The 19,824-nt window shown below is 49.0% G+C and overlaps 1 protein-coding gene across 1 annotated transcript in view; it reads right to left on the bottom strand.

The window, feature by feature from the left end:
- Positions 1 to 19,824, bottom strand: part of LOC129078596 (O-acyltransferase like protein-like) — a 44,733-nt gene that overhangs the window by 9,278 nt on the left and 15,631 nt on the right. The window contains exons 5-10 of the mRNA XM_054583376.1: positions 17,214 to 17,355; positions 16,036 to 16,262; positions 12,002 to 12,181; positions 11,121 to 11,223; positions 5,531 to 5,632; positions 19 to 184 (exon numbers count right to left, since the gene is read on the bottom strand). Coding sequence (XP_054439351.1) covers positions 19 to 184; positions 5,531 to 5,632; positions 11,121 to 11,223; positions 12,002 to 12,181; positions 16,036 to 16,262; positions 17,214 to 17,355 — 920 coding nt within the window. The remainder of the gene's footprint in view (positions 1 to 18; positions 185 to 5,530; positions 5,633 to 11,120; positions 11,224 to 12,001; positions 12,182 to 16,035; positions 16,263 to 17,213; positions 17,356 to 19,824) is intronic.

Raw genomic sequence — 19,824 nt, 5'->3', positions numbered from 1 at the left:
CAACACCTTGGGACTCACCGCATTCCGGACCGACAGGAAGTTGTTTAGCAACAGCACATTCGTCCACCACGCTTGCCGGCAGTTGTCCAGGTGGAGCTTAGGCACTTCCCAGACGGGTCCCCAAGGCACAAGGGAGAACACTCCAACCAACAGGCACACGGAATACATGTGAAGAGGCTGCAACCTGGCAAAGAGAGCCAGGTGAGAGAAGGTGACTCCGCAGCAGGCCTGCTCGGTCCCCTCGCTGGGAACATAGAAATGGGGATAAGATGCTCGGCAACAAATAAGATGCTTTCCAACACTCGTGGTTCAAAACCGTTTCATGAGCACCAACCACGTGCTGGCTCGGGAGCTGCTGATGCCAAACACCATTTGTTGTTCATTGAGCAAGTCGCACCTGTCAGCCACTGAGCTGGGGATGTTTTAGATACTTCTAAACCTCAGAATGCTCTTGTCGGGTAACTATTACCTCTGTTTTACTGATGAGGAAATTGTAGCTCAGGGCAGTTCGCGTTACTGGCCCCAGGGGGCTCTACCTCACAGCGGTAGACCTGCCGGCAGTTCGGGTCCTTCCCAGGTGGCCTCCCTGGATGAAAATATCTTCCTCCACCCCCTCCCTCTCTCCCTTCCTTGATTTATTTCTTCCTTCCTTCCCTCATACCCGACCTCCTTCCAAGCAGGATTTAAAGCAGCTACGAAGATGACGGATAAGGCTCCCAGTGTCTAGACCAGCGCTGTTCGATGGAAGTATGATTCCGCCCATATCTGCCCCCTAGTGTTCCAGTGACCACATTTTTAAAAGTCAAAAGAAACAGGTACAATTTGTTTTAATGATACACATTAGTTAGCCCAATAAGTCCATAATCTTATTATTTTAACAGGTAAACAATATAAGAAATTATTGGGTTATTTTGCATTCTCTTTTCTTTTACTAAGTCTTTGCAATAAGTGGCAGCATAGCTCAAGGGGCCCCGGGTCCGGTGGCTCCTGGTGGCTCCTCACCGGACAGCCCGGGGGCAGAGTGCTCCAGCGGAGCTGCGGCAGGGAGGCCCATGCCACCTGGGTGGGCCACGCTCAGAGGCCTCTTTCTAAAAACTGCATTTAGAAGCTCAGGGCCGTACAACTAAGGGCAATGCACATGGCCCAGCAGCACCTCCGTCATCTCGGTGGGGGAGCAGGGCCGGGGGGAGGGTGTGACAGGGGGGAGGGCGGGACTGCTTGGGTGCGCCCTCAGCGTCCTGGTCAGCACCTGGCTCTGGTCTGCACTTAGGACCCAGACCCAACTGCCTCCCTTCCTCCCCACGAGGAGAAAGTCCTTCCTGGGGAGTGTGCAGGAGGGCAGGGAAAAGCCGGGAGCAGGGCTGGAACTGCTGAACAGTCGGAGGAGAGCCAGGGCACCGGAGTGTGACAGATCAGCTCAGGCAACAGCCACGAAGCCCTCCCTGGGTGCTGAATCCTCTTGGGTTCTGGGCTCTCCCTGGGCGCTGGGCCCTCCCTGAGCGCAGGGCCCTCCGTGGGTGAAAGGCTGACCCGCTGCCCAGCAGCTGCTCCCACGGGCCTCCCTGCCCACGGCCTGCCTCCTCCCCTCCTGGGGAGAGTGAGTTAGCCCCTGCTCCTGCCAGAAGCAGGGCTCAGGTCAGATGTCCACAGAGGGGAGCGTGGTACAGTCAGCATCCCCCCCCCCACCCGACTACCCACAGCCCTCCCTGGGGCGCTTGTGAAAGTGCAGCCTGAGTCGGGGCTGTGGGGGTGGGGCGGGGGCCGCCAGGTGCGCCGAGAGAGTCGAGGAGTGAGGCTATAGGGGAAAGAACAAGAAACATGAGTTCTGGTTTTGTCTACATGGTTTGACACTGAGAAAAATCATATCCCTTCTCTGTTTCCTCTTCTATGGGACACACAGGTGATGATTTCTTCGATTCTTTGAAGGAGAAGGAGGATTTCTGCCTCCTTAGATTGTTTTGAGAATTAAATGAGATCAACAAGAAAACCGTTTGAAACATCAAAAGCGTCATACAAATGTGCAAGTGCTTCAGTCAAAGATCTGAAGTCAGACTGGGTTTTCAAAGATGAAAACGTGCAATCCTGGCCATTGTTGAGGGGGTTCGAGAAGCAGGGCTCTCAGACTATCAATCACACTGGTGGGAACTGACCTGCAAACTTGTTCACAAATTGTATAAGTACGTAATACAAGCATGGTATCATTGTTTGAAATAGCAAAACACCGGGAAATGACCTCCAGGCTCATTAACGGGGACAGGTTATATACATGATGGCCGGCCCACACACCGCCACCCCGGGCAACTTTTAAAACCAGGGAGGCGGGTCCCTGCGTGCAAAGAGCGTATGCCCATGCAAAACCCTGAAGTGGAGAGAGCTGTGTGGAAAATAGTGTATATAGTAGAGAACATAGCACAGTCCTGGTCATTAAAAAGCCAGTGCGTATAAATACATGGAAAGTCTGCGCGAGAATCCACAAGAAACTTCTAGCAAAGGTGCCCCGCGCGTGCGAATTGAGACTGGCAGGAGGGGCCTCTTGGTCGTAGGGCATACCCATCTGTTACAGTCAGACGTTTCTATCACGGCCTGGTTTTTTAAAAACCTCACTGTTTAAATGTGGATCCTAGTTGAAAGGGCCACAGCTTTAAGGGTCTGGAGCACTTACTCTCCTCCCTTCCCATGAGAACTTCTCTGTGCTGATTGGCCCCTTGAAGTGGGGCTTCTGCATTTTCTTAGGACGCGCAGTAGCTCCCGGCTGGTCCGCTGTCTCCCGCCCCTGCCCAGTCACAGTCTCCCCTCTGCCCTGCAGGGAGTGACCCCTGTAGCATGTAAACGTGCCCACTGCACAATAAGCCCCTCCCACCCCCGCCTCTCTGACCACGTTCCTCTAACTCCAGTCCAACACCTTCGGGCTCTTAGAGGTTCTCCAAACACACCAGGCGTGCTCCCCGCTCCGGACCTTCATACTTGGTTCCCCCTAAATGGACCTTTCTTCCCTCCGAGCATTTTCTTTGCTTAGAACTTTTCTTGACAAAGGTCACTTTCCCTGACCACCCTTACAGAGGAAGACCCTGTCTTACTTCCTTCTCCAAATATTCACTTTGTGGCACTTAACATCACTGACCTGTTATAAATTTATTTGCACATTGCAATGGGATGCTGCCTATTTATTTGTTTATTGTCCCTCTCTATTCACCAGAATGCAATCCCCATGCCAGAAGGCACCGCACACCTAATAGTCTGCTAAATCCTTAGGGCTTAGACCAGTGCCTAGCACGGAGCAGACCCTCAATAACTACAGAAAGAGGGTGTGAACTAATGATCGTACTGCCGCTCCTCTTGGAGGTAAGCTGGCAAGTAATAAATTGTAGTTGAGTACCATATTTTGCCGTGCATAATGCGCACCCACGTTTCTGGCCCAAAATTCCAAGGAAAAAAATCTTTCATTTTAATTTTTTAATTTGATTTTTAATTTATATTTAGATAGTTGTTTTCTGTATTAGAAAGGAATTTGAGCCTTTATTTTTGAAAGTATATGGTACAAGATATTTTATGTAACAAATAATTACAAAACACGAGAACAGACACAAGGTATTTCAGGCACTACCCATGTATAATGCCCATCCTTATTTTTCCCTCAAAAATTTGGGCCAAAAAAAGTGCACATTATACAGGCAAAACACGGTAGTAGCAGAGAGTTTGCCAGCATGAATGAGGACCTTCAAGAGCACAGCTCCTTTTTCACGGGCTTTACCTTGACGAGGACGAGTCCAAAGCTGTGGGTTGGTAACAGTCCCCTCCGTTGTCAAAAGTGCTGTCCCAGGTTGGACTCCTTCTCTTCCTGGTCCAGCCTGGAACTCTCCCAGACCTCCCTGTCTCCAGAACGCCACCACCATCTGCCGCATCGCTCAGGCCAGGAAATGGCAGTGTCCTTGTCTTGCCCTCTCTCCATTCCCACTGACAACAGCGGCTCCAAATCCCGCTCTCCTGCTCAGACCGTGCAGTACTGTTCTCACCCGGGTCCTGGCCGCCATCTTGCCCCTGTAATGCCTCACCACCCCCTGACCCCTCACCCTGAGCTCCCCCTGCCCCCCATCATGGCCCTATCTGCCGGGTGAAACACTCCTTGCTTCTCAATCCCAGCTCCAGGAGTTTTCCTCTGAGGCAAGTTTACCAGGTAGAACCCACCGTGCCATTGAATCCCCCATCGCAAACCCTAACCACCCCATCTTATCCCTATGAACTCTCAGCCTGAACGCCATTCCCTCTCCTCCTGAAGACTCAGGGCAGGACAGGCTCCTTGACCCAGTGCCACACACCCAAGTGACACTGGCAGACGAAGCATTCTGTCCTTCCCAGGACAAGGGCTGGGTTTAACAGGGCTCGGATGAAAGCACACAGCCTTGATAAAAACCAATCAATAACGGTCCCTGCCTTGGCTTGCACTCATTCTTAACCTATTTACAGGGAAAGTTAAAAGACTTAAATAGCGATATTGATAGTAATAATGATAACTTACATTTATTACAGTAAATACAGTAAAGGCTTACTGTGTGTCATGTACTTTTCTAAGTGCTTTACATCCATGATCTCATTTAACTCCTCATGGGAGTGCAATGAAGTGATGCCATTATTCTCTCTGTTTTGGAGGTGAGAGAACTCAAGCACAGAGAGGCCATGACACTCGCCCAAAGTCACGCAGCTGGTGACTGACTGAGCCAGAACACAAGCCTGGCTGGCAAGCGACGGTCAGCCCTCCCCCGTCTACCCTGCTAGCCCAGAAGATTGCTTCAACCCTCCCCTCCCTATTTCATGACAGTATAGGGTGACAGGAAGGGTGTGGGCCATGAGGAACGAGAGGTGGCCTCTAGTTAAGCAACTAATTGATGTAGAAAATATGTAAATGGAGAGGTTAGGTTACATAAGTCGAAGGTCACTTTCTCCCTAAACTTAGACTGTCTTATTACATACCTGCCACTCTGCTGTCCCACTGATTTCATATTCTGTCCCAATATCGTCATCCTTCAGCTCCAACCAACCACACATTCGTAAACATCGTCACCTTGCTTCTTTCTCAGCAGAATGACCATTGTCCCAAGCCATCAGCCAGCCTGTCTCCTGGTTGTATCTTATTTTGCCTTTATCATTACCATTAACGCTCTTATTTACAGGATCCAATTATTACCAATTTACAGGAGCCATACAAATTCTCCTGATGAATATACATTCCATGAAAATCTGACAGGATGTTTATTAATGCTGACAGGACTCTGCTGCCCATCAGCTTAAGGAATAAGGATGTTTTTGCTGGTTTAAGATAGCTCAAATTTTATTAGAACAAGTACCATTAAAACTGGAACTCTCCACTGGCAAAAGCCATTAAACCAGCAAAAACCAACTGCATTTAAGAAAGAAAATTATCTCCCTCCATTTACTTTTCTTCAAAAGTTATTTCAAAAGGGATTAAAGAATTTAAAAATCAGAAGTAATTGCACAGCAGTAGTAAATTGAGAAATTATACAAATAATCCTACCTCATAAAGCGATTAAAGTAGTATCTCAGTATGGTATTAGCAGCTATTCCTTTTTCTGAAGACTGATGCATCTTTAAAAATGACTTCACACTTAACCAGCCACTGAGAGAGAGAGAGAAGAAGAGTCACAGTAATTATTTATCAATGATACAGCTCATTGGTTGATTAATTTGGTTGTCTCTATCAAGACAGGATAAATCATACTGCAATAACAGAACACCTCCACGTCTTAAAACAACATTCAGTTTTTTCTTGTTTATGTTACATACCCATGGCCATCCATTTTGGGGTCAGCAACTTCCTCCCTGGGGACCCAGGCTGATGGAGCAGCCACTGTCTCTAAGTGATCGTAGCGATCATATGTTCACCAGCGATCATAGCAGTGGACAACAGTGTTCTGGAGGGCCTCAAACCGGCAATCACATGTCCTAGCCCAGAAAGGCCATGTTTAAAGCTCTCAGCGCGAAGCCAATACCAGGTGCCACTCATTGGTATTCAACCACAATGGGGCCAGAAAATGTTGTTACCAAGTGTGCGGAGGGAGGCGAGCCAGAAGTATCTGGTGAATACTAATGACTGCCACACTGGTCTTGGCAGTAAAATAATGTCTTCCCCAGTCAGAGCACATACAAGAATCAACCAGTGGATGAATAAATAAGTGGAACAACAAAAAAACAGATGTTTCTCTCTCTCTCTCTGTAAAATCAACAAATAAAAAAATTTTTTAAACTTTCATTTCTGTAGCACCACAACATTTTCAAAGTACTGTGACTGGGGTTGCTTTTGCTTCTTGAGCCATACCAAACTACTTTGCAATGGCTTTTGAGTGAATAATCAAATAAACAAATAAACAGCCTTATTAGGTAAAGGGGACATTACCAACCCTGCCTACTTAATACAGAAATTAAGATTCAAAGACTGTTATGTGGGTTGCCCAAGATCCCCATGAGAATTCTCAACCAGCATATCCTGGTGACAAATTCAGGAGTGTTCAGTTAAAGAAACTGCGGTTATTATGCCTTTGAGTCATAACTTGATGGTAAACAAGTTTGTGAGTTTCCCATCCTTGGTATAAAAAGGATCCTTGTGGGCGTCTCCCTAAGGAACAAATGTATTTCCTGTGCAAAAGGCTTTGCGTGTTGGGTGGGACTTGGAAGGGACCAGGGAGGCCTGGAGGATGTCTTTATTCTCTGCCAGCTAGAATTTATAGAGACGTCTAAGAAGGAGCGCAGAGAGGTCGAATTAGGAAAGTCAATTCTGCTTCTGGCCTCCTCTGAAGTTCAGGAAAGACTTGGAGGCCTGAGCAAGCCTTTCCTTTTGGCATGACTGGCTTTCCCTCGGCCGGTGTGGTTGCTAAGCAAGGCCCGGGTCTCGCTCTGTGTGCAGGCACGCGCTTTCAGGCCTTCAAGTTCATGAAGACCCAGCAAAGGGAAAGCCTGGCAGGAGAACGGGCTCTGAGCAAGATGAGCAGTTCCAGGAGACTGAGAAGAGCTGGAGACCTAAGCAGCCTGGGGAAGAGTAGAACCCTCCCAGAGAGAAGTCACCCAGAGGGGTAGGAAGGATTCTAACCCATCACAGGCTCATCGTTCATGCCTTAGGTTTTCCTGTGTCACCCCATTAGTGACAGAGTGGTTAAGATATAGTTTTGCCATGAAGCATATATTATGTTTGACCTCTGGCTCTAACTTCCCCAGCTGGGGGACTTGGGCAAGTTATTTAATCTCTGAACATCAACTCTCTCCTCTGTAAAAATGGGCACGATGTCGGTTCTGGTTTTATAGGGTCCGCGTGGGAACGGTAGGGCACAGGAGAGGGTGAGCTCTTAGCATAGCGGCCGTACTAGCTACCACTATTAGCAATGTTTCCGTTGTTCAAACAAAAAGTTTGCTGAAATGAATATGTGCACTTTGTAAAGTAATGAAATGAAAATTGTAAGGAAAAATAGTTACTGAGACTGGCAATGGCAAATAAAAGCAAACAGAGGTGAAAAAAAAAATGCATCTCTTTTTCTGTTAGGCAGCACTGGCATCTGCGTGGTTCCGGGTCCGTGCCCTGACCTCTCACTGGGGCTCAGTCCGTGGCGGCGGCAGCAGCTGGGGGTTTGTACCAGCCCAGGTGCCTGATTCAGCAGGTCTGGGGCTCGGCCTGAGAATCTGCATTTTGAACAAGCTTCCAGGCAATGCTGGAGCCATTGTGCCAGGACCAGACTCTCAGAACCACCGAGAGCGGGCACAGCCCTCTCCCCCTGCCCACTGAGCCAGCTGTTGGGGGCCTAGTTTGCAGTTTTCTCGGACATTTGGCATTTCAGTAACCTGGGTCTGTGTTTTGGATGCCCCAGGGCTGACCCGATAGCTCCCCTGTTATCTCAGTTTCCCACTGATGGCCCAGGGCGCCCAGTGGCCTCTTGTGCCCTTCATGCTTCCCCCCTCGTGGCAGCTCTGCAGGTTGAGCGTGGCTGCGGTTCCAGGAGTCCTGAACCTGCCCTTGCCTGCTGCCCTCCCAGGGCTTGGACCTCTGCCCATCAGTGCATTCAGCATATGGTGTGGATTTTTGTTGTGGTGGTGGTGGTTTTTTTTGTTTTTCGGGGGAAATTTTTTTTGTGTGCCTTGTTCTTATTCGCCTCCTCTGCAGGGAACAGAGTTCTGGTCTTTGCTGGGCTGAGGGCAGATCCCACTACCCCCGGCGGCTGCCCTGGTCTCCTGCGGTTGGGCTTCACCTCCTGATTAGACTCAGCTATGCCCTGTTGGGAAGTCGGGTGCCCAGCGGTTCTGGATCTCTGCAGGGTGTGCTGCCAGCGGTGGACTCTGACCCTCGCCTGTCTGGGCTACTGCCTGTTGTCGCCTTGGCCACCTCCTAGCATGAGCTGTTGCCCTAGTGGACAGGCTTCAGCTTATTCTGCAGCCTCCTTCTTCTGCGCCAAGAAACTATAACACTAGAGTCTTGAGATAAAACAAGAAATCATCTCAACAATGACGTACTGAGCAGTGCTACGTGCCTGGCACTGGTGAGAGCAGCACACAAAACAGAAAGTACCCTGCCTTACATTCCAGTGGAAACAGATAAGACAGGGAAGGAGGGAGGAGGGAGGGGGGCAGAGAGAGAGAGTGCGTGTACATGAGCGACCATGGGCACACGCGGGAGAGTGCACCATAGTGATTAGATAAAGAGAAAAAAACAAATCAGGAAGCATGAAATAGCATGCTGGGTGGGTCATCTTAAATAGGGAACAAAGGAGGCCTCATCAGCCTCCTTTCTGGGCTCCTCTTCTTATTTCCAGCTTCCAGAGGCTGGGACATCTGCTGTCCTGGGATTCAGGCCTGATCTGCCACTCCACGGCCCTCCCAGCATCTGACTCAGCCTTGTGGCTTTCAAACCAGCTGTATCCCAAGCGCTCTAACGTTCCCATGTCCAGCTCTGGTGTTTCCACGGAGCTTCTGACATCCAGAAGCACTGCTTGCTGAACATCCATCCATGGGAGTCTGAAAGGTCCCCCGATCCCAGCTTGTCCAAAAACAGAAAGCTGGACTTTTCTCTGCAAACCCTGCTTCTCCCCTGATCTTTTCCATGTCAGTCACTAACATCACCATCTACTCAGTTTCCAAAGCCAAACCTAGACTTCGTCCTCAACTCCTCTTTTCTTCACATTTCACATCCGATCCATCAACGTGTTCTAACAATTCCACCTCTAAGACATAACTTGAACATGACCTCCTCTCCATTCCAGCCACAGCAACCCAGTCCAAGCCTTATCACTTCCCCTCTGAAATTCAGCCAAGGTCACCCGATGGATCTTCCTGCTCCCGCCTCTGCCCTTCTTAGAACTTTTATTGACATGAGAGCCAGAGTGACTGTTTTAAAATGACAGATCACGTCACCTTCTCAATTAATATGATCCAGCGACTTCCTATTTCACCAAGGAGTCCAAACTCCTTAGTGTCGCTACAAGGTCCTCGTGGTCGCCCCCTCCTCCTTTCTTTGTCTTCGCCAGCTCCCCAACACTGCACTATGCTTCCACCTTCCTTCTGTTGTCTCAGTTTCCCACGGACGGCTGAGGAAGACCCGTAGCCTCCCGTGCCCTTTAACAAGGCTCTCCCTCTCTTGCCTTAGCCCTTGGGCACTCGTTGCTCCCTCTGCCTGCAACCTTCTTGTCCCATCTGTTTGCTTTCACAGGCCGGGCTTTTTCTTGCCGTTCCGGTCTCGGATCAGATAGCCCCTTGTCAGACAAGGCCTCTCGACCTCACTGAAGCAGATACCCATTCTATCTCCTCATCTAGTTCCTTCCTGATATTTATTCCTGCCTGCTTTTTTCTTGTTCATTTATATGCATATTGCTGGTTTCCTATAAGCGTGCACACATGCTAATGGAAGCACCATGGGAGGTCCTTGTTTGTTTTACCCACTGCTATATCTCAGGACTTAGGACGATGCCTGGCAAATAGACATTTACTAGGTCATGGCTGGATGGATGAAAGCTTAGCATCTGATACAAAGAGCTGCTATCGACTATCACTGTCTCCCTGTGAAGGAAAGCATATTCGACTCAGGAGCGGGAGAGGTGGACCAGCGCAGGGACTAAAATGTGAACTCCTGGACTCCGGAGTCAGGTGGCCTGGGCTTCAATCATGGGTCCACTGGGACTATCCCCTTCAGTCTCAATTTCCTTCTCTTCAAAGTGGGGGTTTTGTGGTCTGTCCATACAACACACTATTACTCAGCCATAAAAAGAAATGAAGTACCAACACATGCTACAACATAGATGGATGTCAAAAACATCATGCTAAACAATTGAGGCGAGACACAACAGGCCACATATGATACAACCTGTTTACATGAAATATCCAGAACAGATAAAGCCGCAGATACAGAAACCAAATTTCCAGGGACGGGGGGATGGGGAGCTGGGGAGTAACTTCCTAAGGAGCATGAGGTTTCCTTTGGGGCTGATGAAAATGTGTGGAACTTGATAGAAACGGTGGTGGCAAAACATTGTGAACGTGCTAAATGCCACTGAATTGTTCTCTTTAAGCGGTTGATTTTATGCTTCATGAATTTCACCTCAACTTTAAAAATGGGGATTTTAACAGTGGTCCCGACCACACAGGGACGTCATGAGGATTCGGTGAGGTGATGCTGCAAAGTACCTCACATGGCACCTGACATTTACCAAACAGTTAGGAAATTTTACCTCGTAGTAGTTAATTGAAGTAAACATAGCTTTATGAAACGACATCACCTTTTTTTCTTTTTTTCCTTCACTTTTTCCTATAGTGAGACCTGGAAACTTTATCATGGATTTGCATCATCAACGAACCAGAATTTGAGAATCACTGAGCTAAACAATTTTAAGATATAAAACCACCTTTTGTAAAAGGCTTGTTTTAGAGGGCCATCCTGGCTCATGTAACAAACTGCGTGTGCGGAGGAGAGGAGCTTCTGACCGCAGTGCTGCCCAGAGACTGGCAGGAGCAAAGGCCAGGAGAGTAAATGCGAGCTGTTCGCTTTTTCTCACTAACGGGAGAAAGGCAACACATATACACACCCCCAACCCAAGAGCGAACAAGCACAACAGCAGAAACAAACACCGTATTACCTGATCAGGAAAAACGTGTCCACCCCAAGATAGAACGGGCCACTCCGAGAATAAAGGTACAGTGGGTTTTTCAGCACCCTGGCCTTCCAGTCAAGCACATTATCTGCAACAGACAGAAAAAGCGGTGACTCTGTTTAATAGGAGAAAATTGTGTGATTTATCTTTTCAGCAAAAGCAAGAGGAGCACCTTCAACTTTCAGTTGTATTGGGAGGGTTTTACTCATCCCCGTCATTCATCTAAGAGGGGAACCTGGACCGCAAATCGAAGCGGGTGAATGACGTGCCTAATGTAACTAAGGCTTCGCGCCCCCGCGGCCTCTTGCAGCGGCCTCAGCCCCCACGGGGCTACAGCAGCTTCGCCTGCTCAGGGACCGGTGCGGATCTCCTGGGGTTCTTCACACGACCTTTCCCTGCCCCAGTTCTGACACGTGTGTTTGGTCCCTGGTGAGAGAGTACCTCGGGCCATGCTTCGACGGGACGCTTCAGGAGTGTAGGGACTGGGAGAAAGCTGAGAAACGTCCGTTTTACTAATGCATGAGATGTATTTATGTGCCTGTTTTTCCAGGAGGAAAAAAAGGATGTTAGTTCCTGGCTTCGCTAACCATGATGAGAGAGAACCCGTCTGTTTGGACAATGAAAATACAGCACTCAGGTGTCACTATTCACCTGGTACCCAAGTGCCTGTTTGATACCTCAAAGGAGGTAAAGCAACTACTGGACAATGGCCTGGAGAACTCATTGATGGGGGGGGGGGGGTCGCAGCCACGTCTCTGAAACGGAAGGAAAGCTGTGGCCTCCCACGCTGTGGCCCAACGTGACCCCCTCGCACAAAAGATGCTCCCTCCTGTGACTGCTCCTTAAGGCGCATTGGTCCTCCGCACCCAAAGACAGCCACGCGGTCATCTGACTGGTGTGCCCCGACATGATCCAGAGCAGACTCAAGACTCGGATGCCGTTCAGTACGGAGCACGTGCTTCCTGGCGTCCCGGAAGCCCAGAGGGCCGGCACGTTCTTCTGCCAAGAAAAGCATTTCAGGGCATGGTCCGCAGCTCCTAGAAACCCTGGGCGAGAGTAAAGGTGTTACTGCCCACACGGAGAGCCAGATCAATCCACACGCTGCCCCACAAACAAGAGCCAAAACACACACCAGTGATCTTGGCTGTCCCCGGACACCCTCTAGCTGTGACCCTGGACTGCCCAGCTGAGTTCTCCATCACCCCCTGTTGATCTATATGTGGATGTTTGGACTTGGTCTCCCTCCCCAGTGACCTTGACTTTGCCTAATAGACATGACTTGAGGCTGGTGCCCACACAGCCTTGCACAGAATACACTGCCCAAGTTGAGGCCCCAGGATGCTGAGTCCTCTGTTAGAAAGTGTGGGGGAGGGGAACTTAGACATGAGGCCAGCATTTGCTAGAAATGGCATCCTTGGTCGTCTTCCAAGAATGAACCACTGGCAAAATAACATCCCTACCTGTCAAGGAACAGGTTTGAAAACAGAGAGGCAGGTGGTCCAGAGCTAAGGGTGTGGGCCTTATAATTAGACGTTCCTGGCTTTGAATCTGGTTGTCGCTTACGAGCTCTGTGACCTTCACTTAGTGAAATTAACTTCTTTGTGTTCAAATTTCCACATCTGCATAATGGGAATCAAAGCAGATCTTTAATCATAGGATTATTGTGAAGAACAAATGAGATAATGTCACAGCTACTATGCTCACTATTTTAATTAAGCCCTAGTACTTTAAGGATAGTTAATTCCTTCTACCTAATTTATTCCCTTTATTTTTTTAAATGTAATGTAACTCATTCTGAGAGCCAATTAAGTGGCTAGAATTGTGAAACAGGAACCTCCAAAGCTCAAACTGCCTCCCAGAGACTCGTATTCTCTCCTGGACAGAGCTTGGTGCCTTAAACATGGCGGTCGCAGAAGTCCTGGCAGAATTGAATCTTATTCACCAGCGAGAGCTGGCTTATAACCAAGCTCTGGAAATCCAAGTCGACTTCTTAAATGGGAGAATGGAACTGCCTCGCATTTGGAGGCTGCAGCCATAACTAGGCGTTTTCCCACCTCACTCCCTCTCAGCCGCGCCTGCTGAAGGCGCGCAGCTCAGCCGCTCTTCAGAGGACTTTCACCCACCAGGGACTGGCAGAGGCGCAGCACAATGGGCTGTCCTACGTCTCGCGTCCCCGGTGTCCTCAGCTCCCCGAGAGCCCACCGACTGCAGTGGAGAGACATGGGGCCTGGGCCCTGCCGAGTTCCACCAAGTTTCTTAGCCTCCCTGGGCCTGTTTCCCTGTTTGTGAGGATTTGAGAATGTTTGTCAAACATCTGGCCCAATGCCTAATGTGGCAAGCAAATAGGGAATACGTTTTGCTATCATTATTTTTTTTCCACCTGAAGTCTACGTGTGGGTCAACTTAACTAGCAGCCACTTATATAACCTTCTGAAAATGGTCACTAGGGAAGACAGTCTTTTTGAGCACCATTTCACTGACTTGAAAGTGGCGAGTGTTATGAAGCCCAGGAGCACAGGGAGGACCAGGTGACACATGCATGTGAGCAGTTCTCAAAGTGGAGGTCCCCGCACCGCCCCCTGGGACCTAGTGAGAGATGTGCGGTCTCAGGTCCCACCCCAGACCTATGGAACCAGAATCTTTGGGGGAGACGGGCAGCCTTCCAGGAGATCGGAATGCTCACAAAGGTTGAGAACCGCGGGCTGAGACTGGGCTCTGAAAGCCCCGGCAGCCCCTTTGGTTATTGTCCCCAAGACCCCACTGCAAGCAACGAACACAGAGCAAGAGCCCTGGCCGCCAGGGGCTGAGATCCGTAGCGACTTAATTCACAAAAACATCCTCAAACATTCACTCCTATTGTTCTTGTCTAAATGGCAAGGACAGGCTCCTGGAACGGGAAACTACACCAGGCAAACGCAGTGATTTGGAAGATAAAGAACCAGGAGTGTGAAATACCCAATCTGGCTCCAAACCTCCAGAAGACGCGGTGGTCTTCGGTCGATCTGACTCACGGGGGAGTGACGGCGTGGAGAGAGGCCGACACTAAGCCTGGGGGGTCTCTCCATCTCAAGTTTTATTTTCAAACATTCAGAGATGTGGAGTTTTACTTTGATGGAATGAAATTTTAAAAAACACTACAGCAATAGAACGCGGATACCCTCCTTCCGCACCATTTGGAGACCACAGTTAAATGTAGCTGTTAAAAAAAGCTAACATAACCTTAGTGTCCCAATCGTACAGGGTGTCATTTTGGGTGAAGAAGCTAAAGCTTCAGGGACCAATTCCTGACACCATACCAGGTGTGTCTGCCCGAAATCCTATAATCTGGCTTTAAAAAGCCAGACTCTTGGGATAGGCCCCCACTGATGATCAGCGATGGTGGGCTTTGTTAACAACAGGCTCCCCACCACGTGACAATGACAGGCATGCAGCGGTCCAGCTCAGCGAGGTCAGTGTAGCAAGAGTCTCAGCCCCCATCCACCCCCTTCTCCTGCCTTAACTGGAGACAATGAGGGAAAGGACAGCAATTTAGGATGAGGTACATACGCTATCTCATTTAACTCCTTCAACAACCCCCACTGCAGGCTCCCATTTTACGCCTGTGGCAGCTGAGGCTCCCAGAGGTCAAACCACCTGAACAAAGGGCAGAGTTAGAGACCAGGGCGGGGTTGAATGGGGACTGCTAAGCTCGTGCTATTTTCGCCATTTTCTACATGGCAGCCAGGGAGCCGGTCACAGAAGAAATAATTGAGGGGTCCTGAACCTTGGGGGAGGCAACCATAACTGTCCCCAAAACCTGATGGGGCTGTGATCGAAACAAGGGAGCAAGTAGATTTCTTTTCTGAGGCCCCAGAGGGCCACGCGCAGCCCTGGGTAGGAGCTAGGGCAGCAGGGACTGACTCTGAGGAAGCCTGACATCGAACCCTTCCTGTCATAATGGGGTCAGAGGGAACCCAGGGTGGTAGCCACCTTCCAATCTGGGGACAACAAACATGCTTTTTGTTGCTTTTCCTATTGCCGGGGTGTTTTGTTGGCATTGCTGTTGTTATTGTTCTTGCCTGAAGATCCAAAGAGAATCTGGTAAAATCGTGACAATGCCTCTCACCTTGGACACGTCCCTGAAACCACTTTACCACATATTCATGTTCTTCTGGTCCGTTCGTTGAAATCTTGTTTTATTTTTGGCCTCCTAGTTGGAGCAAAGGAAGGACGGTTGTGTGGACCTACAGGGGCTCTGCCAAAAACCGTTTCACACGTTCTACAGGTATTTGCATGCCTAGTCTACTCCTGTTTCAGGTTGTGTGTGTGTTCTCTTCGCTTTGCCATATGGGCATGTGGAAATGGAAACAATGCCCTTGATTTTTTTAACTAAAACAGAAGACGGTGTGACTCACTGCGACTCCGGCCTTGCGACCCTATGTGGGGTTACCTATCTCTGGCTCAGCTGCGTTCTGCCGTGTCTGGATCAGCTGTGTTGCAAACTCACTCCCCTGGCTTCGTGTGTATGTAAATCATTTACCTTGGGGTCCCGCCAGAAAGGTTCTGTGAGTCATCTGCGTGGCTGTGACACTGGAAATAGACAATGCGATCACGGAATTGTTCCTTAGAGGATTACTACAGAGAAACCCAAGCTGTGTGCTGACCCAATCTTTTTTGAGTGGCTCAGAATCACACTGGATAATTGTACCCAGGAAATAAAGCGGCAGTTTGGGTGACCTCGCCTTCCCACACGGATGGTAAACAAAGGCTGAATTGTGAAGAGCAGGCGCCCAGCCTCCATGCTGGCGCTTGGAGGCTGTTGGCCACTCCCTGGACGCCAGCGCTGCAGGAATTACTTTCCAGTTTGGGGCTCAGCGAAGTCACCTCTCACGAGTGGTCTTAGGTTTGTTAAAATGCCTACCTTTTCCTCTGCTTGGGGGTCCTGGCAGCGAGCCAGGGGACAGGCCGCCTGTCCCCTGGATTCTGTTTCTTGGTCCCCTCCTCCCTGTCTCTCTCAAAGGCAGACTCCCATACGACGCCGAACGTGCTCTGTGCGCGGGGGACGCCCTGCGGTCCGACCCCCAGCCCCTGGCCGCCACGTACACAGTCCCAGCCAGAGGGAGGGCGAGGCCAAGCAGGGTGAGGAACCTGCGGGGAGAAGACGCACATGTGTGGCCCAGGCTTCCCTCACCCGACACCCCGATGCCCCGACACCACAGAAGATCCAGAGAAAACAGCCCAGCAAACACAAAACCGCTCCCACCGCCTCCTGGAAGAGAAGCGGCTCCTTCACACTTCTGCGGGTTGGGAGTAGCTAAGAATAAATAAATGGGAAAAAAATCACAAAGTAAAAGACTAATGGATGTCACTAAAGTCCTTATTATAATTGTAAAAAAAAAAAAAACATAAACAGCCACAAAAACATCGGGAGAATTTGCAGCTGATATGACTAAGAACTCATATGCTTTTCCTATACAATGAACTTTAAAAATCCATAAGAACCTGAGTAACACACACAGAAAAGGGAGAGGAGAGTATTAATAGCAGATATATCAACTTAGGGGGGAAACCCTCACTACCATTTTTTAAATGTAAACTAAACCAACTTTTTTATCTATCAAATTGGTACTGTTTTTCTAAAGGTCTCTTTGGATGCATGGATGGCTCCTACCAGGGAGCAGCTTAAATGAGGTTTTCAGGAAAGCACCTTATCAAACAGTCCGAGCTACAGGCCAGTGATCCCATTAGTTCCCCTAAGGAGCAATGCAGGATGCAAACAGGAAGCAACAGGCCACATTGCGGAGGTGTTGGTGAATGAATAACAGAAATTCATCTTCAGTGGTCGCATGATAGGAACAGGGGTATCTGGGGACAGGATACAGCTCTCGCTGACTCTGAAACCCAGTCGCATTTGAGTGTGGCCAGCCTTCCTCTTGAACACCTGTATTTTCTTGTCTAAGGTAAAGGGTGATTTCCCTGCACACAGCATTGGCCAGACATCATTCAATGACAGAAAAGTCCGCGTCTCAGTCTAGCTGGTGAGGGAAGATGATAAAACAGCCCCGGCATCCCAACCAGGTCTCGAACGCCCGTACTCACGAACACACGGCAGCAAATGCGTCGAGGGGGAACGTTCCAGTAGCACATCTGGCCACGCCCCCACCAGATGAGGAGGAGGCGTTCGTTGTAAAGACGGAGAGAGAAGGAGCCAAAAATGAAGCATTTCTGAACCTTAAAATATCTACCACGAGGAAAAAGAAAAGGGTTGTATTAATAAGACTTCACTTGCCAAGAAGCACTTTATACTTTCCCAAGAGTTTCCATATCTCTGACTGCAGAACAAAACTTTGACCTAAAAAGGGCGGCTGGCTTTTAATACATCTGATTTGCAGATGGATGGGGAAAATAAGGCACAAAGATGCTGAAAGGCAGAGAGCGAGAACGCTTAGCCCCAATGGGGTGGACCACGGGCCTCCTGACCTCTCTGCCCAGACCCTCACGTCCTTTCCCAGGACACGGCACTGGGAATGAGAGTCCTAAAGGGCGCCCATTGCCAAGCTCAGATCTATTTGCAGACAGGTCCCCACAAGAGCGATAAATGCTCTGTGAGATGGAACCGTATAATGGAAGCCCACAGTATGATTGGGAATGGTACTGTCTGAAGTTGAAGCTAAGAAGCACCAATTGAGGACACAGCTAATTAGTCACCACAAGAAAGAGTTTGTAAAGGTATCAGTGGTACGACCAGGGAAGTGGTCTCAGGCCTTCCTGTGCCTCAGAGCTCCCTGCGGAGCCTGGGAGGCCTATTCTCCCTGCCTCTCCTCCCTGCAAGTGCCTGATCCAGGAGGTCTGGGGCAGGGCCTGAGAATGTGCATTTCTAACACGGCCCTGGGGGCTCCTGCTGCTAATCGGAGTGCACACTTTGAGAACCACAGGACCAGGGGACTTCCAAACCTCCGCAAAGGATCAGGGACACAGTGTGGTCTAATAAAACAGCAACGTCAATTGTAAGTAACAAAGAAAAAACACTACTTTTAAGTGCCCATTAGATCTGCAACACATGTTGGCCATTATTTCTAATCTAACCAACAACCCTACAAGGAACTATCATTCACCTTATTTTACAGACAAGGACAATTCTCCTCAGATAAGTTCATGAGCTTGAGCACAAATGTTAAGAATACAGGTTCTGCAATTGAGGAGCCTGCATCCACCTTACTATGTACCATGGGCAAGTTACTTCATCACTCTATGCCTCAGTTTCCCCCTTGGTAAATGGGGAAAATAATAGCTACCTCATTAGGTTGTTGTGAGAAGTAAATGTAGCAATGATTATAAAGCACTTAGAAAGTATCCGGCAATGTAGTAAGAGCTTGCCTTTTAAGTAATAATTGCCTTTATTATTATTGCTGCTAAGGGGCAGGGCCAGGACTCAGCTCAGGGCTGTATGAACTTAGAGAATGTGGTTCTTTTATTCCTTCGTGCTACCTTATCCCACCATGTTACATCACTTAGATTTGTATTCCAGTGGCTGGCGTCTGAGCCAGCTTGTTGTGTGACCCTGGGCAACTCACTTCACCTCCCTGGGTCTTACTTCCTTATCTGCGTGATAAGGAAGAGTGGGCTAGATATGATGTACTCTAATGCCCCTTCCACTCCCACGCCTACCATTGCCAGGAGTCTGATCTAAGAGTTTCTGAAATGTCCAGAAACTCTTAATTGCTCTGAATTGATGCGCCCTGAGCTCCTTCCTGGTAGTATTTGAATTTCCCAAATAAACTCTTCTATGGAAAAAGAAGTACACTGACCAGCGATTTACCCGTTCCCCTTGAAAGTTCTATTTCTAATTTGAAGAGAATCAACTGGCATTTATTAATCAACCACTCATTCATGAGCCTCTGGGCCGCGTGAACCAGGCCCCCAGGCTGGGGACCCCACGTGAACTGAGAAAGTCCGCCTCCTGGGCCTACAGAGCAAAGCCCAGCTCGCAGACATACTGCAAGGCCACAGCAGCCAGAACCTCCCTTTGTCACCTTTAAGTGCCTGGCATGCCCTGGAAACCACGGGGAGGTCCAAAATCAAGATTTAAAAGCTTTGTAAGTTTATCTATGCCGTTGCTAAAAAAATTTTTTTTTCACCCGAGGCCTTACGTACAACAGAAAGTAGAAGACAAGAGAGTTAGGAATAAAAAGATAAAGTAAATCTCTATAAGCGGCTCAGTAACTGATTGGGAAAGAGTCCCCAATAACGGAAACGTGCAGCCCTTCAAAGTGGAGTCTGGATCAAGTTTGCTAACTCAGTGTTGACAGACTCCGAAATCAAGCCTCTTCTTTTTCAGCTGTGTTGTCCCTGTGACCAGGTAAGGTCACTGATCTCACAATTAAACTTCAGTCAGATTAGTTTACTGTTTATCAAGTACAGTGTTTAAGTGCAGGACCCCGCGCTGGGTGCCTGTATGACCGCCCTCCCAACTCCCTGTTGTGTTTCAGGGACCTCAGATAATTCAGCCAAACGAGGAAACGAGGTAGTTTTCTGGGTCGAATTGTGTGCCCCCAGAAAAGCTTCACAGCCTAATAGGGCCTTTGCAAATACAATCGACTTAAGAAGAGATCATATACTGGGTTAGGGTGAACCCTCACTTCATTATGACTAGTGTCCTTATACAAAGGGGGACGTTTGGACACAGAGGGACACACCAAACAGAACTCCC

This window comes from Pteronotus mesoamericanus, unplaced genomic scaffold (genome assembly GCF_021234165.1).
Source record: "Pteronotus mesoamericanus isolate MK-2021 breed Mesoamerican mustached bat unplaced genomic scaffold, CSHL_Meso_final contig_74, whole genome shotgun sequence".
Taxonomy (NCBI): Eukaryota; Metazoa; Chordata; class Mammalia; order Chiroptera; family Mormoopidae; genus Pteronotus; species Pteronotus mesoamericanus.
Note: the sequence above shows the minus strand (reverse complement) of the source record. Positions and strands in the feature narration are given on the sequence as shown.